We start from the raw sequence: 24,268 nt of genomic DNA, 5'->3' as shown, positions 1-24,268 counted from the left end.
ACTCCCGCACATCTTCCCTGACCTTGGGCCACCAGAATTCCCTGGTAACCAGCCACATGGTTTTGTGTTGCCCAAAATGCCCTGCTGTGGGGCTATCGTGCAGTTGCTTGAGTACCTTTTCCCTCAATTCCCCTTCAGGTATATATAACGCTCCCTTGTAGTACAACGCCCCGTTTCTCTCCTCAAAACCCCCGGGTTTGTCTCCCTCCCTCCTGAGACCCCTGAGTTTGTCCTGGGCGTATTCATCCTGCACCGTTCCCTCTACCAGTTCCCTTTGCCCCACCAATGCCGCCCCACACACCCAGCGGTCCTCGGGAATGACATGGGTCTCTTCGGGTGCTCCCTCCCCCTCCAAATATTCAGGTTTGCGTGAGAGAGCGTCCGCCCTAACGTTCTCTGGGCCTGGCACGTAACAAATCTCAAAGTTAAATTTGGAGAACTCCTGGGCCCATCTCAACTGCCGTTGGTTGAGCACTCGCGCAGTTCTCCAATACTCTAGATTCTTATGGTCCGTGCACACTTGCACCTTATGTTGTGCACCAATTAGCAGGTGCCTCCATCTCCGGAAAGCCTCATGAATCGCAAGAAGTTCCCGGTCGTACACCGTGTAGTTCCTCTCGGATTTGTTCAGCTTTCGCGAAAAGAAGGCACACGGTCGCCACTCTGACTCCTCCTTCCCCGGCTGCAGAAGAAGCACTGCCCCTATGGCTCTGTCAGATGCGTCTGTTTCGACCCTCAGCTTTTTTTGTAAATCCACATGCAGAAGTTGTTCATCAGAGGCGAAGGCCCTTTTCAGTTCCTCAAACGCTCGCTCCGCCTCCGCCGTCCAAACAAACTTCTTTTTACTGCTGAGACAGTCCGTGATGGGCGCCGTCAGGTGGGCGAAGTTTCGGATGAACTTACGATAAAAGTTTCCAAACCCTAGGAACCTCTGCACATCCTTCTTGGTTTTGGGTGTTTTCCATTCCAGCACTGCTTGAACCTTGCCGGGGTCCATGGCCAACCCCTTGTCTGACAAGCGGTACCCCAGGAATTCCACCTCCTTGGTATGAAACTGACACTTCTCCAGTTTCACCCACAGCCTGTTGGCTTGCAGCCTGCTCAACACTTCTCTGACGTCTCTCACATGTTGCTCCTCATTCTCCGAATACACCAACACATCATCTAGGAAGGCCACGCAATTCTTGTAGAGCAAAGGCCCCAGTACGTGGTTCATGAATGATTGAAAACACGCGGAGCCTGTTAGTAATCCAAAAGGCATCACGAGGTATTCAAATGCCCCCAAAGGGGTGAACATGGTGGTTTTCCATTCATCCCCTTTCCTTATACGTATCAGGTTGTACGCCCCCCTTAGGTCCAGCTTTGTAAAAATCTTTCCTTTCCGCACCCTGGTCAAAATATCATCAATCCTGGGCATAGGAAAAGCCGCCGGCTCTGTCACTGCATTTAACCGCCTGAAATCACATACAAGTCTCGGCTTGTCCGTGTGCTTTTTATCCACAAAAAACACTGGGCTACCCCCCGCTGCCTTGGACTCTCTGATGAAGCCTCTCTTCAGGTTCTTGTCAATGAACTCTCGCAACTCCTGCATTTCCCTGTCTGACATGGCATACAACTTGCCTACAGGAAGCTGTGCTCCAGGGAGTAAATTGATCTGGCAATCAAAGGGCCTATGCGGGGGTAGTTGGTCAGCTTCCTTCTCGCTGAACACGTCGCTGAGATCAGCATACTGTGGTGGCACCTTCCCCTTCTCCATTACTTCAGTCCCTGCCAGGGTGGCTTGGGCCCCTGCTGACCCCTTTTCCCCCCTGCAGTGTTCTAAGCAATGTGCTGAACCGAAGGAAACCACTCTTTGATGCCAGCCCACCAGCGGATCATGTAGGGCTAGCCAGCTCATTCCCAAAATAATGGGAGCGCCTCCCAAGGTGGCCACATTAAACGCTATCAGTTCTGTGTGCCTTGCCACCCTCATTATCATTGGGACGGTCTGCAAGCTGACTCCTCCTCCCAACAGTTCCCTGCCATCGATCGTGGTCACCTGCAGGGGGTTGCTTAAAGGGATCGTCTGTATCTGGTGTTCAGCAGCAAACTCCTTGCTCATAAAATTGCAGGAGCTGCCTGAGTCCAACAGCGCCTTTATTTTTAGGGGGTGTCCATTTTGCAGCTCTAGCGACACTTCAATCACTAGAGCAGGTCGAGGAGCTTCTGGCACGGGCACTTTCACTGCTCTTTGGCCTGGCTGCAGTGCCCTGACGGTGGCAACCAGGCGTTGGCTTTTACCTGCTCCGTTTCTCCCTGCTCTCCCCCCTCAACAGCTCCCACCATCCCTTGCCATTCCTTCCTCTGGGGGCAGACTCTGGCAAAGTGGCCTGGCTGTTGGCAGAGATAGCATTTCCGGGCTCCTTTTCCCTCCTTCTTAGCCCCCTCACTGGGCTTTGAAACTGCGCGCGCGCGGGCTGTTCCGACTTCCATCGGCTCTGCCGGCGGGAAAGCTGGCTCAGGAATGTCTGGAATGCGGAACTCCTTCCAACGTTCCCCTCTCCCTTCCCGCCTCTCCAAGGCTCTTGCCTCCTGGCGCGCTCCAATGGTCAGCGCAGATTTGGTCAGCTGATCCATAGACACCGCCCTGGGGCTCCGGGACAGCTCGTCTTTCACAGCCGAAGAAAGACCTTCTTCAAATAGCATCTGAATGGGTGCCGCCGATAAATCCCACCCCAATCTGTGAATCAGCATGGTAAATTCAGTCCAGTACTCACGGACAGATCTGCTTCCCTGCTTGCAAGCCATTAGCTGTCTGCGCACCACCCCTTCCTCAATATCGCTGGAAAACATGATATCCATTGCACGAAAGAACTTCATAGTGTCCTTTAGGATATCATTGTGCGTTGCCATCAGGGGTCGAACCCAGTCTCGCGCCCCCTTCTCAAGATGCCCAATTACGAAAGCAACTCGCGATTCCTCATCAGGGAACTCATCAAACTGCACATTAAGGGCATATTGCATCTCTGTCCTAAAGGCATGGTAATCCTTGGGGTCCCCCCCAAACTTCTGCACCAATCCTGGTACCTTTCTGGGGAACTGAGTGGTTCTCCCCTTCTTGTCTGCATCCTGAGCCCTTCTCTCCTCGAGCCTCGCCGTCTGCAGCGCAAGTTGGACCTCCAAAGCTTGATACCTTTCTTCCAAGCTTGGACCAGCTCCAACCCCTGCCTCTCCGGTTCCGGCTGGGTTGCTCATGATGCTTTCTCCTGCACAGGCAGCGTACAAAGACTGTCAGACTGCTGTCAGGGGATGATTAGCTGCTTGTGCTTAAAATTGTGCCCCCTCAGAGTTTGTGCGGCTCCACAAACCTCTGTGTGTGACAGAGCTCCTCAGACATGTCTGCTCTAGTCACTAGTAGAGTCTGACAGTGGCTGCCTGCGGAAGCGTTTCCAGCAAAGAAGCTCCTTAACGGAAACGCGTCTCCTGGACTCACGACGTGGCAGCTTCCGGCGAAGTATGGGTCTCCCTACGGTTGCTTCTGACACCTCCCCGCTGTTTTCGCTGGACGTGTCTCTCACCCCTTTCTCTCCCCTGCTGTTTCCTGCCTTGGCTGCTGCGTCTCTCTCAGGATTACTGAGATCCTCCTCCAGAGACCCCTCGCTCCCCCTGCTAGTCCCTGCTTTAGCTGCTGACTCTCTCCCCGCCTCTGGGAGCCCTACCACCTCCCTTTCCTCTGATGTCAGTTCCCTGACAAGTGTCACCAATGAAATAAACGTTCCTGTGAATGCACGGATTGCTAACTTCCTGTCACATGTGAGACCATGGAATAGTAGTCTGAAATAAACATGAACCACATATTTCAAATTTGCAGATGACACCAAACTGGGAGGGGTAGCTAATACCACAGAAGACAGAATCAGAATTCAAAATGACCTTAACAGATTGGAGAACTGGGCACAAGCTAACAAAATGAATTTAAATAATGACAAACATACGGTTCTGCACTTAGGGAGGAAGAAGCAAATGCACAAATATAGGATGGGGGACACATGGCTTACTAGCAGTACATTTGAAAAGGATCTAGGGGTCTTGGTGAACAACAAGCTTAACGTGAGTCAACAGTGTGATGCAGCAGCAAAAAGAAACAATGCTATTCTAGGCTGCATCAACAGAAGCATAGTGTTCAGATCAAGGGAAGTCATAGCACCAGTCTATTCTGCCTTGGTCAGACCAAACCTGGAATACTATGTCCAATTCTGGGCACCACAATTTAAGAAGGGTGTTGACAAGCTGGAGCATATGCAGAGGAGGGCAACCAAAATGATCAAGGGTCTGGAAAATTCTATGATTCTAAGTCTTTACCTGGAGGCTTGTGCTGTTGTCTGAAAATGGAGAACTGAAGAAACCACTCACTATGCTCATTACTGATTCTGTGACATACTTCTCCAGAGATGCATCTGCATGTTTTCTGTCTGTGGTTGTGTTACAAACCTAGAGCAGACAGAGGAACTGCATGAAGAATGTGTGAAAACAGAAGCTCCCATCCATCACTTTCCCCCATTTTTATTCAATGTAAAACAAAAGCAAAAAAACCACCACCCCTCCTTATACAGTAGGTTATACCAAACATGGAACAATAAAGCTCTATTTCCCAGGGTTCAGATCACTAACATGAGTCACTTTTTTACATTTAAAGTGAATTTTCAGTTATCATGAACACATGTGCTTGGCTTCCTATTCTGCTTTTTCTAAAAAAAAAATAAGGAAAATGTTAAAAAGAAGACAACAAAAAAGGGATAATTCAAAAGGAAGAAAAGGAAGAAACAAAACACGTATAGTGATGGTACAGAAGGGTTAATGGCACAAGGATGTCTTCCATTTCTCAGTCTGCATGGAGTTCTATGACATCCTGCCAGATAACTGAAATTTATCATCTGTTCCTGCTTTTTAAGTAAACTATTCATTTATGAGCTACAAGATCTAAGAGGCCATTCTTCTGTAACAAGACACCTGGGAGATTTCCACCTCTGTAGAATGATACAGTGCCATACTTACAGCCACAAAGGAAGACCTGGCTGTCTGTTCACAAATTGCTAGAAAGCAGCTGCTAAAAAGGGTTGGATGTGCCTTCATCATATGAGAGGTCAGTTGTGGATGCACTGTTGGAACTAAATACATGCAACAGATGTGCAATTTTCTGCACAGTAGTGAGCAGAACACATAACTAAAAACAAACTATTTAGGTCAGGAGTACCAACTTGAATAAAATATTGGGGGGAGGTGCCCCACATAATTGATCACAAAACACACACCATTTGAACAACAATGTTCATCAACTTGTGGTCCCCCTCAAATATTTCATTGGGGGGGATGAAAGGGCATTGGCCCCTAGAGTTGGCTCCTATGATCTAGATCAAGTGAAGGTCTCTCCTTATAGACTGGGCAAATGAATCTCCCCAGCTATTACTGAATTGCATGTGCTCCAAAACTGTGAAAACTTTAAGTTTATTATAGAGCTTGACTGCTACTGAAAGTATGAAGTTGTGCCACAAAAGATTCTTCTGCCCTGGACCACTGTGCTTCCCAATAAAACATGTGATGCCCTTCTTAGGATATGTGCACACTCTCTCACACACACTGAGAGGATGTCATGCTTAAGAGATTAGGCCTCTGAGTAAACATAAAGAGTAAGGATATCAAGGCACAAAGTATTCTGATGCGCCTGAGGAGAAACTTTCTCTCCATAAAGTCTTCCTGATTTGCTAAGGACAGGCAGTATCTGAAAGCAATAAGGGAAAAACACATAGAGCAGCAGCAACTGAAGGGTCCTATCTCTAAATGATTGGGGAGCTTTTGCAACATTCATTCTTGATGCTAAACGCATAATCCAAGTCCTGAAAGCAAGGTAAAAGTTATGTATTCAAAACATATGGTCTGTGCCTCCATCTAAAATAACTCTCTTCTCCCCTCCCTGCTTCTCTGAATAAATAAACTCAGTAATCTAGAAGGCTTGGGTAGCTCAAACCACACAAGGCTCCATGAAAATAGAATAGAAGAGAGCACTTTTGACATTCTACTCTAATGGATGGGCTGGGTAGCAAGAAAAACAAGGAACAGAGAAATAGAAGGAATGTTATCAGACAGCTACTAGAAATGCTTTCAAAGAGAAACACACACACTTTGGGGTGAATTAAATGATACCACTGAAAGTTAGTGCCAGATGCTGGTGATGGTTGCTCGTGATACAGGCTTTATTTTGGTGCAAACTATTTACAGTGCATAACCCCAAAGTCCATGACCGTCTCAGCCACTAGCAGATTCTGGGAGTGGCCCCTTCCGGCTTTTCCCCCAACATAGGAACTTGGACACCCCAAATCTCCACCTCCCCTCCTTATGTTTCACCCCTCTGCGCAAGCAGGGCAACAGAAGCGTGTGTGTCTAGGTGAGGTGCTTGGGCTCTCCGTAGCATCTTCGAGCCCTCCCTCCACCAGGCTACTTCCTTTCCCCTTTGCTCCGCTGGAGGTGTGGCTTTCCCTACTGCCAGATGAGGAGCTGCTTCTCAGAATCGGTAGAGGTTCCCTGTATACCCCGCCTCCTTTCCCCGTTCTGATGGCAGTCCCCTGATAGTTAGGAATAATTTTCTCTTATTTTACTTTACAAATAAGTGACTACCTCAAGCATCACAATAACTTGATGCAAGGCAACATCAGTCATGTTTGCTAAATGGTCAGTATGGATTTTGGCAACAGACCTTTGCACTGTGCCACTTGTGCTAATTCTACAACTGAGGCCAAAGAAGGTCTGTGGATATTCCTCTTGGGAGGATGATGCTGTGCCAGTTTAGGAGTGCACAATCTTTCATGACAAACATATTAGATGGGGGAAGGGGAGGAAATGGTGCCCTCTGTAAATTGGACATGTTAAAGCACAGAAAATCCTTCAGAGTAATAAAAGTATGCTCTGTAGTTTCAACTAACCAGCAGCTTCAAAAGTGATGCATGAAACAGTTCCGTGGGTTTACCTGAGGGTTTCCTGAACACATGTGAACACAAATTAAAAGACAGTAGCGGGGGGGGGGCACCCCAACCCTCAAACTGGTAATAAAAAATGCACACAGAGGCACACTGGCTTTCCTGCTGTATAAAAAGAGCAAGAGGGCTGGGTTGAATTCATGCTACTCAGATACTGGAGTCTAAGTTCAGCTAAGGCATAAGGCACCAGAAGGACTGAGAAATTTCATCTCTACTTTGAACTGTCACTTAAGAACTTTATGGAGCCACTGAAAATATGTAAGCACTTGCTTTTCTAATTGTTAGCTTTAGCAAATACTCTGCGCCCTCAACACAGAGTAGCCCAATGCTCCTCTCTGTGGGCATTGGTTCCTCCAACATCAGGAGAGAAGTGCCAGGCCACGTTGTGCTGGGGGTGTCTGCCTGGGGGCACCTGCTTTGCGCCCCCTCATTAATACGTACCTGGGGCCACAGCCCATCTGGCACCCCACATTGTAGGTCCCTCGTTCCAGTGACTCATGAAAAAATAAACATAAATTTAACTTAAAACAGAAACATAAAACTCCAGCCCACTGCCTTTATTATTATTTATGATTATGATTATTAATGATTCAATATTAATCAATATTTAATGATTCATAACACTTACCCTTGCCATATCAACAAGAAAGTTTTCAAATAGTTTCCAGATGTGGTTACTGGTGTAGATTTCCTTCATTTCCACCTCAGTGTCTACATAGCAATGATTGACAAAGTTCACATATGCTATCTTCACCTGGAACATAATATTTTAAAAAAATGAATCAGGTAAGCCAAAGTCACTACATATGTATTTTCTTATAGTCCATAAAATACTGAGCTGGTTGGCATGTAATGGCTTACAACAAAAATGCAGACCAGAGGAGCAAAACTGACACCATCTCTTCTCCAAGAGCCCAAATATTTGCAATATAAATATTGGGATTGGCACAGCTTTATGTGTGAACCAGCTACAGTCAAGAAGACTCAGAAGTCTGACCATATTAAGATTTGACAGCTGCACTTCCCAGCACAATTTCCCAGTGCATTTCCCAGCACAATTTGAAGTGCTGGCTTTAACCTTCAGGGCCCTGAGTGCTTTGGGACCAGGTTATCAGAAAGACCATCTTTTGCTGTATTTACCAAACCAAACCTTAAGATCCTATTTGGATACCACAGGAACACACCCCCATCCTTTCTTGTGGTAGCACTGAGGTTATAAAGCTATCTTCCCAGGAAGACTCACCTGGCACCATCTTTGTGGTCCTTCTGGAACTGGGTCTTACCCTTTTTATTTACCCAGGTCTTCTAAGCAACTTTAGTATTCCAGAGCTCTCATTTTTAAAATCTTTGATTTTAATCTTGGGACTGTTGTGAACTCTTGTATTTGTGGTATTTACTTAGTTTTGATATTATTATTATTGGTATTATTGTTATTGTTTTATCTATTTATACCCCACCCATCTGACTGGGTTTCCCTAGCCACTCTGGGCGGCTTACAACATATCTAAAAAAACAATACAAACATCGGTCCTTTAAAATTTCTCATTTGATAATTTTAGGTTGCATTTTATATTTACCCTGATTTGTAGTATTTATTTTAAGTCACCCAGAGAACTTCAATATTATGGAACTGCATGCAAATAGTGGAAATTATTAAGGCAACCATCTATGGAAGTGAAAGGAGGTCAACATGTATGTTTCAATATGTAATTTCAGTCTTCTACAGTGAAATCAGATGCAAAGAATTCAACCTCACCACAATCTCCTTATGCTTCTTTAGCAATAGCTTTATTTTTTAATTGTATATCAGCACAACTGCTATTCCCTGCCTTGTTCCTGTCTCTTAATATACTTAAGAAATGTTTAGGAATTGGAGTATTGACATGTCCAAGGCCTATATCTATTTTGTACAAAGACACTTAATAGCACAAAATGGCAGCCTGGCCTTAGTTTAAGTGGCAAAACACAATTGCTTGTATTATTTCCTGTTCCTGTTCTGAAATTACAACCTGGTGCTACATTAGTGTGTGGTGTAGAGCAAGGGAATCAACACGTCATTGTTTCATTCAATAAGAAATGTCTTGATTTACTTTTTTGTTAATAACAGTTTAACGCACAATAGAACCCCGTTTTCAGCCTGGCATGCTGTCTTTTTTTTTTTTTTGTTTTTAAAAACAGGCACTGAAAATATTCTTATAATTATGCTTCACATTACACTTGCCAGCTTCCACCGTCACGGCAACCGCCATTGTAGCTGTCAGGGGCCTGCCATTGGAACAGGGAAGGGAGGCAAAGGGGCCGTTGGGATACAGGGAACCTCTGGAAAGCTTGCAAAGCAGTTCCTCTTCCTGCGGTGGGGAAAGCCACACCTCCAGTGGGGAAGAGGGAAGGGACCAGAGGTTGCTGTTGGGAGTCCCAGCGCTGCACCTCGTCAGTCGGAGGCTGGGGAAAGCCCCACCTCCCGGGTAAAGGAGGGGAAAGGGCTAGAGGATGCTGCTGGAAGCCTCAGCACCGATCCTTGCCAAGCCGGTCAGGAGGGAAGCACGCCTCTTCCATCACCCACCTTGCGCAGAGGCATAAAACGCAAAGGAGGAAGGAAAAGGCTGGGGGTGACTAAGCTCTTACGTTGGGGGAGGACCTGGAAACAACCACTTCCAGATTCTGCTAGCGATTGAGGCAGACATGAAGTGATGGTTCGGCACTGTAAATAGTTTTGCACCAAAATAAAACCTGTTAAAGACAGGTCGGAGTCCTGCCTGGTTACTCATGAGCAACCACCACTGCCATCTGACAGTAGTAATCAAGAAAGAGAGGTAGGATGGGACTGGGAGAGTCAGGGAGACCGCATAGAAGTGCGCAGCCCAGTCCAAACCAGATCCAACCTCTCTAGTGACTGGAGCGAGGGAAGTGGGCAGGGACCCATAGGGGAGCCACACTAAGAGACTCACCCTGGGAGAAGACGGGCACTGCGTTGGCCTTCTCCTGCTAACAGAGGGGTGCCACTGGCAGCTGGAAATGGAAACAGGATCCAAATCATTTTTAAAAAAATCCTTTTCCTTAATTTCCTTAATGTATTTTTAATACATTTCCCCCCTCAATTTTTTTACCTCCATTTTTCTAACTCTTAAGAATTAAAATGGTGCCCATAAAGGAGTCCTGAACCAACAGAGGCCACTTCCTGGGACCGCCACTTCAGCCCTGACCCCCCCCCCCGCCCCCATTTTTTAAATTAAATAGTGGCAAAAGAAAATAGAATAATTTTTTTTAAAGAGTCCTTTTTTGTGGGGTGTCCTTCCTCCTCCTGCCCACCCTTTATTATCAACCTCCTTTTTTAAAACAACAAAAACAAAACAAAACTTTTTTTCTACATTATTGTGATTACTATTGTTATCTTCCCCTCTTTTTCCCTTTCCCCCCTTCCCCTTTCCTTTTTCTCTTTAAAGAGAATACATATATACATATATAATTCTATTTTATTTTCCCCCTTAAAGGGGTTTTCTATATACTTTTTATTTTTACTTTTTGTTATGTACTGAAGTTCTCACCCTGGGCCAGCAGGGGGATACTGTAGATAGTTATGCAAATGAAGGATTGAAAGTGACATTCAGTGATTGGATAGTTTTAGAAAGTTGTTACAGTAACAAGGTACTGGAGCTCTATATAAGCAGGCTGACTGAGCCCTTCAGCTCAGTTCAGTTCTGGCCTCAGAATAAAGAAGAGCTGTTTGAAGAATCGCTGTGTCGTCTGATATGTTCACCCAAAACTTGACACTTTTATTATTTGATATATATAAATACTACTTTCATACAGCACCACCTCAACATCTTCAGTTTTTTCTTTTTTCTTTCTGTTTGTTTTTCCTTTTTCCTTTACTCTTAAATTTCCTACCCCCTCCATCCACCTCCTTTATCTGGCTTTATCTGTCCACAAACAGGCTAAAATCTGACACACAACCAGCACAATGATAGTGCCAGAGCGTACCAATACCCATATCCCCACCCCAACATACCAATGATGTTGTTAATAACACTGACAACATTGCGTATAAATCTTATACCCAACATAGGCATCACAAAGATGCTTAACACCATCTCACTGACCACTACCTATCGCAAACAACAGGAAGGACAGCCTGTTCTTAAAAAAGGCCCTCCATGCCAGCTGAGACCCAGGACCAATCAGTTAGACACCAGATAGTCCAAGATACCCCAAATAAACACCTATATAACAACATATAGGCTACTTTCTGTAATCTACTCCCCCACTCTTTAACCCAAACAATTAGGGACTCTTACAAATTGCTTAAAATGCTAAAAAATGTCTCTATGACATATGGGGTAAAGAAAACCTGGGAGACACCAGCCACACATTCCAGTCCGGGTACCACGGCACAGTGTCCAGACTACGTAGATAGCATTCTGCTCACACAAGGTCTGATCCCCTTGGTTGAATCAACAAACAGGTAGCATTAAAATCACAGATCATGCCCCAGTAAAAGTTACCCTTAAAATAGGAGAAGAAACAAAAAACCACCCCATCATGGTCCTTCAGTCCCATCCTAACCACAAATAAACTAATTAGAGAGAGTTTATCAAAAAACACTCCAAAACTACTTCAAAGAAAATTATGTAGCTAATATAACAGCCCCTCTCCTATGGGACGCAATGAAAGCGGTCACCAGAGGAGCTTGCATAAAAGAGAAAGCTACATACAAACAGGATCTAAAAAACTCCTCAAACTTATAGAACAAAAAAGGAGAGAACTAGACTCCCTAGAAATCAACAAAACAATGATCAGCATTCCATACTCTAAACAATGCTTCTATGGATATGGAGAGGAAAACTCCAGACTACCAGCAAATAGATGTAGGAAAAAAGCACTCAAAACAAGAACACACAGCATCACCAAAAAAAACGGCAACATAACATTCTCCCCCAAAGAAATAACCTCAGAATTTGTAGAATTCTACTCCAACCTATACACCTCCCATAACCCACCTGAGAAGGAAATCAGAAAATTCCTAGCAGGACTGACCATGTCTATCTTAACTGGTGAGGAAGAAGAATTCATGGACCATCCTATCACCCCAGAGGAAATAGATACGGTCCTCAAAAAGCAGCAAATTTCACAGCAAATTTTTATAGGAAATTCAAAGAACGCCTGATGCCCTACATGACCCGCCTATTCAATGACATCATAAAAGGGGGGCCCATCCCCTAAACCTGGACCCACTCCAAAATAGTCTCCATCCCAAAACAACTGAGAGACAGCCTCAAAGTAGAATCATACCACCCAATCTCATTAATAAACCAAGACTACAAGATATTCACATAAATCTTGGCCAACCGCCTAAAACTTCCTACACAAGTTAATAGCCCCAGACCAGACTGGCTTTGTCCCTGGCCGCAATATAACAGACCCCATCAGGAAACTACTGAACCTGATCGAACACAGCAAGGCAACTAAACTCCCATTGACAACTATGTCCCTAGACATCCTCAAAGCTTCTGATTGCTTAGAGTGGAAGTACATATTAGCAGTACTAACTAACATGAAATTTGGCCCCAACTTCCTACAAATCCTCAAATATACTCCCAAGCCTCAGCAAAATGCAGAACTAACAATATGGACTCTAATACTATAGCAATCCAAAGAGGCACAAAACAAGGATGCCCACTGTCTCCCTTCTTATTTATCTTGGCTCTGGAACCCTTAGCAATCCGCATCCGAGCAGCCACAGACATCAAGGGAGTGGAAATAAAAGGCAGAACCTATAAATTTGCAGATGACCTAATGGTTACAACACCAGACCCCATAAACATAGCAACCACCCTAACCAGAGAACTCAACACATTTCAATGGTGTCGGGCCTACAGGTAAATTTGGCAAAATCTGGGGCTATGTGCTTCAACACCCCACCTCCCCATACCCAAAAAGAATTCGCCAACACCACCAAGCTAAAACTTTGCCACACCAAGATACCTAGGGGTACAAATAATCATAAACCTCTACAAACTAGCCACAACTACAACCCCTTATGGCGACAAATTAACAAAGACTTGAGGGGATAGAACAACACCAACTTCACTCTCACAGACAAAATAGCCATGATCAAAATGATCACTCTCCCAAAACTAACCTACCTATTCCAAACCCTCCCAATCTGGATTCCCCCAGCCCAACTTCGCAAATGGCAGAAAAAAATACACTCATTTATCTTCTCACACAAAAAACAAGAATAAGCCCCAAATACCTGCACCTCCCCTCTTCAGGAGGAGGGTGGGGAATCCCCAACATAGAATCATATTACATCGCCAAGCAAGTACGCTACATTCTAGAAGACGAGACAAAACAATGGGTACACCTGGAGAGAGAGACAATTGAAAATACCCCCCCCCCACAGGATGCCCATTCCTCCCAAACAAAGGAAAATCCCCACATCACTAAACAGGTTAACACAGACCATGCTTAAAGAATGGAAGAAAGAAGCAGGCAAACTGTCCCCAACCCCATCCCCACTAAACCCCCTGGCTCACCACCTACTATGCCACCACACAGCACAAAACTTCCAGGTAAAAACCTGACAAGCCAAAGGCTTATCCCCCCTAGCAGACTTCTACAAAAATAGCAAACCCACATTGACACAAGAAATACAAGACAAACAAGGGACACCCAAATGCCCTGGCTAACACACTGCCAATTACATGCCTTCTTAAACAATCCACTAGTAAAACCAACAGCAACCAGGCCCTTGACAACCTTCGGAAACCTCCTCCTCACCCCAGAGGGACACAGCAAGGGGGTGGCATCCAAAATATACAAAATACTGCTCCAAAACCCCACAATCCCCCTTGACGTAATCAAAAAACAATGGGAGGACGCCATAGGCTATGAAATAAACCCCACCCAATGGACTAGTATATGGTCTAAATCCCCCTCTTTTCTTCCTAACCTAACACTGTATGCAACACTAATGTCTCACAACAAATGAAACTGATCTGTAGAAAACACAACTTGAAAAAAGGGACAATGCACGTATTTTTGTAAACTAAGAAATCTTTAATAATATTAAATTATATAAATTATATAAATTAATAATATTATTATAATAACAACAACAATGCTTCGCATGCTGTAAAGTCTGGCTTACCTCAGGTATGCAGTCATCATGAGTCACCACTCTCACTATGTCATCTAGTGGAAGAAGGGAGTTACATTTTATTTCAGTATAAACGTTCTTCCCTTCTGTACATGCTGCTAGCAGTTCCACCAGGGTGATGTGGTAAACCAAAGGGCCGCTTTTGTCCACTCGATCCCGCTCGGAGCACATCATTTGGAGGAGGATTGGAAATGATGCTCTATCATTGTAAAACACCAGCACGTCTTCACCCCCATTAACTAGCTGAAATTATAACAAGAAATACTTTGAATCTGTTTAAATAGTTCAGTCCCCCACCCCACCTCAATACACGCACGCACACATTAATCTTCTACACATCACATAAAGCACAATATAACTGTGTAATATATAACATTTATAAGCAACAAGATTTCCTGGTGACCACTTAAGAGCAAGGGCACCAACTGGGGGGCAGGGGACCGAGGGCCCCTCAAAATTTCATGGTGGCTGTGCATGCATGCTGCACTATGTACTCACCTCACTCATACACACCATGCAGCGTACTTGTGTCACTTGCATACATAATGCAGCGTGCACACAACCCAACCGCACATCACTTGGTGTGCATGAGTGACAAGGCAGCATGCTTGCTTAAGAGAATCAAGCTGAGGATGGAAAGCTTAAGCTTTGGCTCTAATTCCTCCAAGTCACTTGTCGGTAAACCCTATTGCCACAGGTCTTGCTTGGTCCACTTTCTTCTTTCGTCCTTGGATTGAGAAGTTCTGAAGCCAGCTAGTACCTTTTCAGAGGACTGAATTCCGCAGTGTACATACGAAATACACTTCTGATTGCCTGTTCCATCAAATACCAGATTTATGGCCACAAAGAGCAGGGCTTTTTTAGCTGTAGGGTCTGCAGTGCAGAAATTCACTCCCCAATAGAACTCACCAGATTTCTTTACTTCATGGTTGTATTTTTGAAGGCTGGTTAAGACTATTTTATCCCTGCAACTATATTTTCTTTAGAAAAATGTAGTTTAGAAGAAAGGAATATAGCACAGTGGTAGAGCACCTGTCTTGCCTGCAAAGAGTCCCAGACTCCGTCCCTGGAATCTCCAGATACAGTTTGGAAAGACTCCTGCCTGAAACCCTGCAGAGCCATTGTCAGGCAGGATATGGAACAATATTCTAGTTCAGTGCAATGCTCCTCTTGCAGTTTGAGCCCATCTCTGTGCTAATCCAGATGCTAATTTGATCATAATCAAATAGTTTGCTCTTCTGTTCTTGTATTTTAAGTTTTTATTTTATTTTACTGTTTTTGTTGCATTTATCTGGTTTTATTATCTTTTTCCTCTTCTCCAGGTTGTGCTAATGAGGATTCTGTCTGCTGAGTATTTTGTCCCTGCAGTGGGAGACAGTTTCTGCTCCAGGGGGACAGCCTGTTGGTGAAATGTGTCCCCCTGTTACGGCTAAAATCTGGGTGCGGGGTTACTCTGCCACCCAGCTCATCGGACTAAGTCCGTGGGTCCCTGCGGAAGAAAATGAGCTCAGCCGGACGCAGGAGCAAACTGCAGAAGATCCAAGTTTATTGCGCAACAGGTTCAAGGCGAGATTGAACCCAGAGAAAGGGGTGACATGAACTTTTGAAATTTCCCTCCATATCCCAGAATACAGTGCATGAAACATCACGAATACATTATGGGAAGGTTGGGTTTCACAAGTTACATCATGAATATACTTTACACGTCATGAATACATTATGAAAAGGTGGGATTACATTAATTAGCATTTTCGGATGAGGGAGGGGGGATATGCGGAGCGGGAAATATACATAGATACACATTTATTGAGTACCGGTGGTGGCAAGACAATGGGTCAGAGATATGCATCGTCTGCCACCTAATATTGCCTAGAGGGAAGGTTTGGTGAATTAAGAAGTTCCTGCGTACGTGACCTGCCGCTTCGGGGATTATGGAAGTAGGGATAGCATCATGGAGTCCACGGGGAACTGAGTTGAATGACACTGAGAGCGAAGAAATCGGAGTTACGGTTGATTTTATATCAATTTCTAAATGATCAATTTCAATGATTTCAAACCCATTCTGTACTATAGGGCAAAAGCAGAAACAGAATGGCTACATTGTAACAGGAGGTCCCTGGTTTCGGATCCATTGTTCTCGCCGTGGGGGGCCGTCAGCAGCTTGTCAGGGGTGAAATGAGGCGTGCAGGAGCTCCCTGAGCTAGCTTCTGCAGGACGAATGCATGGCTGTGATTGGCTAAAGCGGGGCCATAGGAATAAGCGGGGCCTCGGATGTTCCTAGAAGGAAGGGGGAAAGGAGCCCCCCCCTTCCGTTCCGTATCACCCCCTCAGGTGAGAAACAGGAGGGGAGTGTATACTCCCACAATGAGATATGGAGTGGCTTGATTGTTGATTTTTCAGGGCTTTTGCTGCAGTGTTAATTGGTGTTCCCAACACATATACAGTATGATTGATGAGTATTTTATGATTTTGCTATTTTATATTCTTTTGATTGCATTCTTTATACTTTTCTTGTATAGTTATTTCAAATTAACATGCTGTTCATAGCTTTGGGCCAAAACCCATTGTATAAAAAAACACACGTAATATTAAGTTGTGGGTTGACATAGCAGCCAGCACAGCGATTTCTTCAAGTAGCTCTTTATTAAAGTAAGCTGGAGTAGAACTGACTGTGAACAGCTCAGCCGGCCTGTATTTATAGGCAGCCGGCTGTCAACATTGTAACCACAACAGCCCAGAGTTCCCGCCTAAAATAACTGCCGCAGACCTGAGTGAAAACTATCTACAGACCTGAGTGAAAACTATATACAATATCCCCCTGTTGGCCCAGGGTGAAACTACACTACATAACACCCCTCCCCACCGAGATAAGGCGTTAGTTACAATCGTAATGGTTTCCTTATATACAGCACTACGCGTAATGGTTCAATTAGGCACAAAAGCATATCGGTTACATTTCCCATACTTAGACCAACAGTGATACCTGTCCAACAACATAGTCCTTTAAATAAGTTGGGCGCTTGGAAACTCTGCCAGACCGCCGGGGGCTGGTAGCCAAGTCCGGAGGGCCACACAGTTCTCGCTGAGGCTGTGGTGCGACCCTAGGTGGCGTTGGAACCAACTCCCCTGGATCCGCTGCTGTGGGTGGAGCCTCCGCAAGTGGAGTGGTCTGAGTCTGTTCTGAAACGGCTTGGTTCGGCTCCACGCTGGCAGTTTGCGAGGGAGGTGTAGGTGGGGCCTCGCCATCTGTACGTGTCTCTTCTGGAGCCGCAAGCGCAGTTGGGGGCACCTCGGTAGTGTCCAAGTCCCCAACCCTGCGCCTAAGCTGGTCTATGTGCCGTCGCCACAAGCGTCCGTCTTCGAGTGCCACCTGGTATGAGCGAGGTCCAGTGACTCCCACTACTGTGGCTGGCACCCAAGGGATGTCCCCCACATAGTTCCGGGCAAAGACCTGGTTTCCTGGGACAAATGACCGTGGTGCGTTGGCACCGCCTGGGGGTTCAGCCACGGCAAAGTCTGGGTGTAGTCGGTCGAGCGGTGACCTGAGGCGGCGGCCCATAAGCAGTTCAGCAGCTTCTGAGGCCACAGCCTCCTCAATGGCTTTCTGTAGCGTGAGGTCTGGCTTGGCCAGGAGACGCCGTTGCAGATGGATGTCCCGGACCCCGCAGACGATTCGATCCATCAGGGCATCGTCTAAGTCTCGGAACTCACAGTGCATTGCAGCCTGTCGCAGGGCGGTGGTGTAGTTGTTGATTGACTCCCCCTCTGCCTGGTTCCGGTGGTAGAACGCATGGCGGGCAGCAATCTTGGACGGCTTCGGTGCGTAGTGGTTGCGGAGCTTCTCTTGGATCGTGTCCCATGGTGTTGCCTGGACTGCTTCAGGCGCAACCAATGCTCGGGCCGTCTCAAACACCTCAGGCCCACAGAGGCTGAGGAATAGGCCCCGCTTCCGATCCGTTGATACTGCTGTCAGCTCATTGGCTTGGAGGTAGCAGTCGAACCGAGCGAGGTAGGAGTCCCATGATTCAGAGGCTGGCGCAAACGGCGGTAGAGGCACAAGTGAAGCCATGATTCCGATGCCGGCGTGAAGGGCGATGGATGGAACACAGTGCTCTAGCCAGAACAGTCAGCTCTGAATTGGTTCTGCCCAGTGATTTCGCTCAGTGATTTCGCTCAGTGATTTCGCTCTGTGATTCAGCTCAGTTCAGAGGCTGGCCGCATCTGGCTGTGCTCTGATGTCCATCCATCCCACCCTCGTCGCCAGTATTAAGTTGTGGGTTGACATAGCAGCCGGCACAGCGATTTCTTCAAGTAGCTCTTTATTAAAGTAAGCTGGAGTAGAACTGACTGCGAACAGCTCAGCCGGCCTGTATTTATAGGCAGCCGGCTGTCAACATTGTAACCACAACAGCCCAGAGTTCCCGCCTAAAATAACTGCCGCGGACCTGAGTGAAAACTATCTACAGACCTGAGTGAAAACTATATACAATATCCCCCTGTTGGCCCAGGGTGAAACTACACTACATAACACGTAACATCTTGCTTCATAGTTAGAATAAGCCACTTTCAGAGCTGAAGGTTTGAAGATTTACGCTCTGATATGTTCAAATTAAATAGGGAGGGACCCATCTAACAGTATTTCTGTAGTTACCTTTTATGCCTCATAATAACAACACACATAGGTGCATCTGGAGATGGGAAGGGATGACTTATTCCCTCACTACAGTCATGACTGATGAGGTTCAAAATCACTTAAAAACTTCTGTCATTAACTACTCCATCTACAGACAATCCAAAAATGGCAAATAAATACGTGTGAATTGCTTTTTTGTCCATTATTCTTATTAGCTAGCTATTTTTACATGAATTCAAACTTATTTTCTACCTTTTAGAACGGTAAAAACAGTGGCCTGGTTTCCACATGTTATGCCATGTTTTATTAAGCCATGGTTTGTTAGCTAAACTCTGCCCAATTTGGTTTGTTTCCTGCCAAGAAACTATGATCTGAAGCCATGGTTTGTTGCCTTGGTTTGGTTAACTATGACTTGATGTCACAGGCAAACACAGCATCTGTAAAGAGTGGATGCTGCCAAAACTAGCAGAGATAACGCTCCAGGCACACAGCCATTTCTGTGTTGTAGATTTATTACCAAAGAGTTCAAACAAACGCGTCCATGCTCATCTCAGTCAGATGTCTCGAATGAAAATTTGTGACGTCTTTTTCTCCAGCATGCCCATCGGTGCAGGGCACGCCTCCTACTTCCTTTGTTCTGTGAGTAGCTCGTTCTGGGGACTGGTTGCCCCCTCCCTATTTCCTCCTCTGAGTCAGATGATAAACTGCTAATGAGCTCTTTCGGCTCTCTGTAACTGCCTCTCTCCCCCCTCGTCTCTCTAACCGTCTCCCTTTCCCTGACAGCATCCATCTCTAACCGTGGTTGGTTTGTCCACCCCACCACAGATGCTCACCATGCTAAAAGGCAGGAGACAAGAACAACAGTAAAACAAACCACACACTGCGGAAAAAATCCATAATTTGTTTGATCATCTGTGGGACAAGTAATAGTTAACCATTAGTAAACAAACCTTGGCATGGTTTTATGTGCAAAAGAGGTCACAAGCTCATCTGCTGAACATGGATATCATCCAGTCAGAAGAAAACATTTTTTAAGTCCCATTGACTTCAATAGGATTGAATTCTCCAGATGCTTACCTCTCCCACTGAAATTAGTAAGATTATAAGAGGTATGATTTAGCCAAAGAACTTAAGCTCTTTTAAATCTCATTGATTTCAATAAGCATGTTCTTAGCTCACTCCAAAAGCAATCTAAAGGGATCACTACATTAGCTGGACCATTTTATTTTATTACACCTGACTTTTATTAAAGAATCCTAGCACAATCTATTCCCATGGACTCCATTTTATTCCCACACATATCCAATCCATTTGTGATCATCAACACATATTGCCCTATAATAAACAAAGGTCTGAACACGGAATTCAAATATTTGTGTTGCACAGATTGCCACCTGCTACCATAGTTATTTGCTTTGAGCGCTACAGAAGGCCTCACCAAATTAGAATCTTTGTGCTAAAATCCTAGTTATATGTGGCAACATTCACACTGCCAAATCTATGATCTAGGCAAACCACACTGGAGTATAGGAATATGGAAAGCTGAATTATACAGAGTCAGATCATTGGTCCATCTAGCTCCGTATTGTTGACAATGACTGCCAGTGGCTTTCTGGGGTTTCAGACAGGTGACATTCCCAGCCCTACCAAGAAATCCTGGAGATTGAACCTGGAACCTTCTGAAAGCAATGTAAATACTCTACCACTGAGCTATGTAAGGCCCTTCCCCAATCAACGGGGAATCAGTGGCAACAGTGGGTGTGGAAATTCAGCTGTTGTACCACTATTTGCATATCTTTCCCCCAATTTTATCTCCTCTCCTTTGTGTTTACCCACATTGTTGAAATTCAGAGCTGGATCTTTCGTGTCACCCTGAGATGTAGCAACACTCAAGGATAGCAACAATTCAAAAGCACAGTTCTCTGTACATGAAAAGGTGTCAATAAAAAAGGGATTCAGTAGATTGAAAATCTCTTCCTCAGAGCCACCTACACATGCTCAGCACACACACATGCTATACGCTTCTTGAGGATAGGGCCCTATCTTTTTTCACTCATACTGTATATAGAAACTGCTAAGCGCCTTGTAACTTGATGAAATGATGATAATGAAAGTGTAGAAGAAACTGCATGTGTCAAACATATCGAGTGTAGCTGAGTTAACATACCTCTGTCATTACTGTATCTTGGCACTTCTTAACATATTTGCTGTCTGCCTTGACAATGGTTTGCAGAAAGCGCAGATATTCCACGTGGCGGCCATGCGTCTCGATGCAGTGAACAAAATGCTGCACCACCCGCTCACTAATTTCATTGCACAGATGGTAATTGTTTGTGAAGATGTGTCGCATGGTTTCAGCCTCAAGAAGCTAATTTAAAAACAATCAAAAAGCCACTCAGAAAAACAGCAAAGATGGTGCTTTCACAAAATTCTGACTGAAGTAGTTAGAACACATGGGAATCTCAAGTTACTACCGCATAATAAAACTGCACTGGTAGGAACTGTCAGAGAAAGCTGCAGGGAAGACTTCCCAATGCCTCCAGGTAAGGTAAATAAAATAGATCTGAGATTTCATTTCTTGTGTTGTTTCTCAGTATAGCTGTAGCTGCATGCCTGTTGTTGCCTTGGTCCATTTAGCTTAGTATTTTTTACAATAAGTGGCAGCAGCGCTCCAGGGTTTATTTCCCGTCCTGATTGAAGATGTCAGGGATTGACCTCAAATGTTTTGAATGCAAAGCAGGTGCTCTGCTGCAGAGATACAACCCAAGACTGACCTTTGAGCAGATCCTCGGACTCAGTAGGGCAACCAGATGGCCTGCAGGAGCCTCAAGTGACCCAACCAAGTTAGCCAATATAAAGCTTGTTACATGGGTACGTTGTGGGTGTAGTCAAAGCAGAATAAGGGTATTAAAAGAGGGTGTTTAGGTGTGGAAACACCCTGGAACCAAGGAAAAATTCAAGTCCTGGCCACTGGACTAGAAGGGAAGGGACAAGTGTCATAACTGGACTCCCATTCCAAGGTCCTTTAATGCAGAGCTACCAAGAAAGGAAATCATGTTGTGCTACAGGGCGTTCTGCTGAGGAAAGATCACTGGTGGGACCATGGGTGTCTATACTTGCACATTTTATTTAACATGTGCTATGACTACTGGCTATGTTATTCTTCTCCCATGCAAGCAACCCCAAGTGTCCAGTCTTAGAAAAAATAGTTTTAAGGGGGGGCGGGAGGTGTAAAGTCACATGGTAAATAAAAATACATTCTAAATTTGAGTGTGCTCACAATTCTCCTTCATTTAGCCACAGCTTGGTGTTTCAAGTCATGGGTCAAATTTTCCTGTGTCTGACATCTTATATGACATCAAGGCTTAGGGAAGGGAAGGTAAAGGTAAAGGGACCCCTGACCATTAGGTCCAGTCGTGACCAACTCTGGGGTTGCGGCTCTCATCTTGCTTTATTGGCTGAGGGAGCCGGCGTTTGTCCGCAGACAGCTTCCGGGTCATGTGACCAGCATGACTAAGCTGCTTCTGGCGAACCAGAGCAGCGCACGGAAATGCCATTTACCTTCCCGCCGGAGTGGTACCTATTTATCTACTTGCACTTTGATGTGCTTTTGAACTGCTAGATTGGCAGGAGCAGGGACCGAGAAACAGGAGCTCACCCCGTCACAGGGATTCAAAACGCCGACCTTCCGATCGGCAAGTCTTAGGCTCTGTGGTTTAACCTACAGTGCCACCTGCGGCCCATTTAAAGGTAGAGGGACCCCTGACCATTAGGTCCAGTTGTGACCGACTCTGGGGTTGCGGCGCGCATCTCGCTTTATTGGCCGAGGGAGCCGGCGTACAGCTTCTGGGTCATGTGGCCAGCATGACGAAGCCGCTTCTGGCGAACCAGAGCAGTGTACGGAAACGCCGTTTACCTTCCCGTCGGAGTGGTACCTAATTATCTGATTTGGAAATGTGATTAGTTAATCAACCAATTAATAAATAAATAATATCCATAACCAACTTAAGATTTCTTTAATCAGATGACAGGCCTAATTATAGTGAATTAAAATAATAAAGATAAGAGCATAGTCTCCTGTGTTGTCTGCTTCTGAAAGATCTGATCTTACACATACCACACAAACACACACACAACTAAGCTAAGCAATTTGATCACTTCCAGTTCTTTGCAGCGGGAAAACAAAGGAGGTGGCCCTAGTGATCAAATCTGAAGGTCACCAACTTACTGCCCTGCAGATGTTTTGGACTGCTCCGACTCCTTATTCCTGCCCTGGTCCACTGTTAGGGAAAAGGGATGTATCTGAATGTTTAGGTATATTTGAATGCAACTCTTGGTAGTACAAATGACTGTTATGCAAGGGATTTATCATCAACTCAAAATACTCACACCAGGTGTTAAAAATAAGTTGAGGTGTTTATGAAGTAGAACTTGATTCTGAGGGTTTCCACGACAGAAGTTCTGAAGGAACAGGTGAGCTAAGTTCATAACGTCATTCATCTTTTCATCAGTCTTTGTGTCAATTCATTTTTTCAAATGTAAAAGGAACAAAACAATAAATGGACCAGTTAAACACTTAACTGGAAATATATAAACAATATTGCTTCAAGCGGCAACAAACTTCCTTGTAGGTATGGAGTTTCTGTTTCTTCCTGTGTTCATCAATGTTACCTTATTCAGTTTACCTGGTTTGCTTATGTGTCTATCTATCTATTTATTTATTTATTTGTTTGTTTGTTTGTTTGTTTGTTTGTTTATAATATCCCACTTATCCTTGAATTAAAACAAAGGCATCTTAGAAATACTAAACAATACTAGAAATACTAGACAACATATGACAGAAACTTTTTAAAAGCTTTAAAAACTTTAAAAATAAATCTAAAAAGCAAACAGTTAATACTTTTCCAGCAGAGATTCAGCAGGAATCCTAACTAACTTTCAGGTGGCCCTTAAAAACCTTTTTATGCTAAAACAGGCCCATTCGGTTGTTTAAATTTTCTTAAGACAGGCCAGTCATTTTGTGATTGCATTGTTTTGTGTATTAAATTGTTGTACACCACCTTGATATTTCATACAAGTTTGCAGTCTGTAATTATTTTTACAAAGAAATTTAAAATAAAGTAAGTTAATAGTGCCTAGAGACAGGTTTTGCATCCATAGCAGTGATCAGAGGAGGAATGACCACTAGGAGGAGGCGCAGAGAGAAGAAACACCCTGGTGCATCTGCAACAGCACAAATGGACGCCTTCATCTGCCCCACCTGTAACAAAGCATGTCTCTCCCATATTGATCTCGATAGCCACAGCAGGTGCTGCAACCTTCCAACAATTTGACTTCACCCCCAAAAGCGCACTCCTCCATTGCCTCCCAAGACAGGAGGATGGATGCCAACAAAGTCTGGGGTGTGGGGAAGGAGGACATGTCTGTTTGCGTCTACTAGGCTTCTTGTGGGACAAGACCAGGGCA

General features: G+C 44.9%; 1 protein-coding gene across 7 annotated transcripts in view; it reads right to left on the bottom strand.

Moving 5' to 3' along the window:
- The window catches only part of ITPR2 (inositol 1,4,5-trisphosphate receptor type 2), a 387,592-nt gene that overhangs the window by 186,922 nt on the left and 176,402 nt on the right, over positions 1–24,268 (bottom strand). For all 7 annotated transcript variants that reach the window (XM_082240062.1, XM_082240063.1, XM_082240060.1 and 4 more), the window contains 5 exons: positions 23,192–23,314; positions 20,970–21,170; positions 14,161–14,412; positions 7,639–7,764; positions 4,342–4,470 (listed from right to left, as the gene is read on the bottom strand). In XM_082240062.1, the coding sequence (XP_082096188.1) occupies positions 4,342–4,470; positions 7,639–7,764; positions 14,161–14,412; positions 20,970–21,170; positions 23,192–23,314 (831 nt within the window). The remainder of the gene's footprint in view (positions 1–4,341; positions 4,471–7,638; positions 7,765–14,160; positions 14,413–20,969; positions 21,171–23,191; positions 23,315–24,268) is intronic.

The sequence above is a fragment of the Podarcis vaucheri genome (genome assembly GCF_965113315.1).
Source record: "Podarcis vaucheri genome assembly, chromosome: 10".
Taxonomy (NCBI): domain Eukaryota; kingdom Metazoa; phylum Chordata; class Lepidosauria; order Squamata; family Lacertidae; genus Podarcis; species Podarcis vaucheri.
The sequence above is the reverse complement of the archived record's forward strand: the minus strand, read 5'-3'. Positions and strand labels throughout refer to the sequence as shown.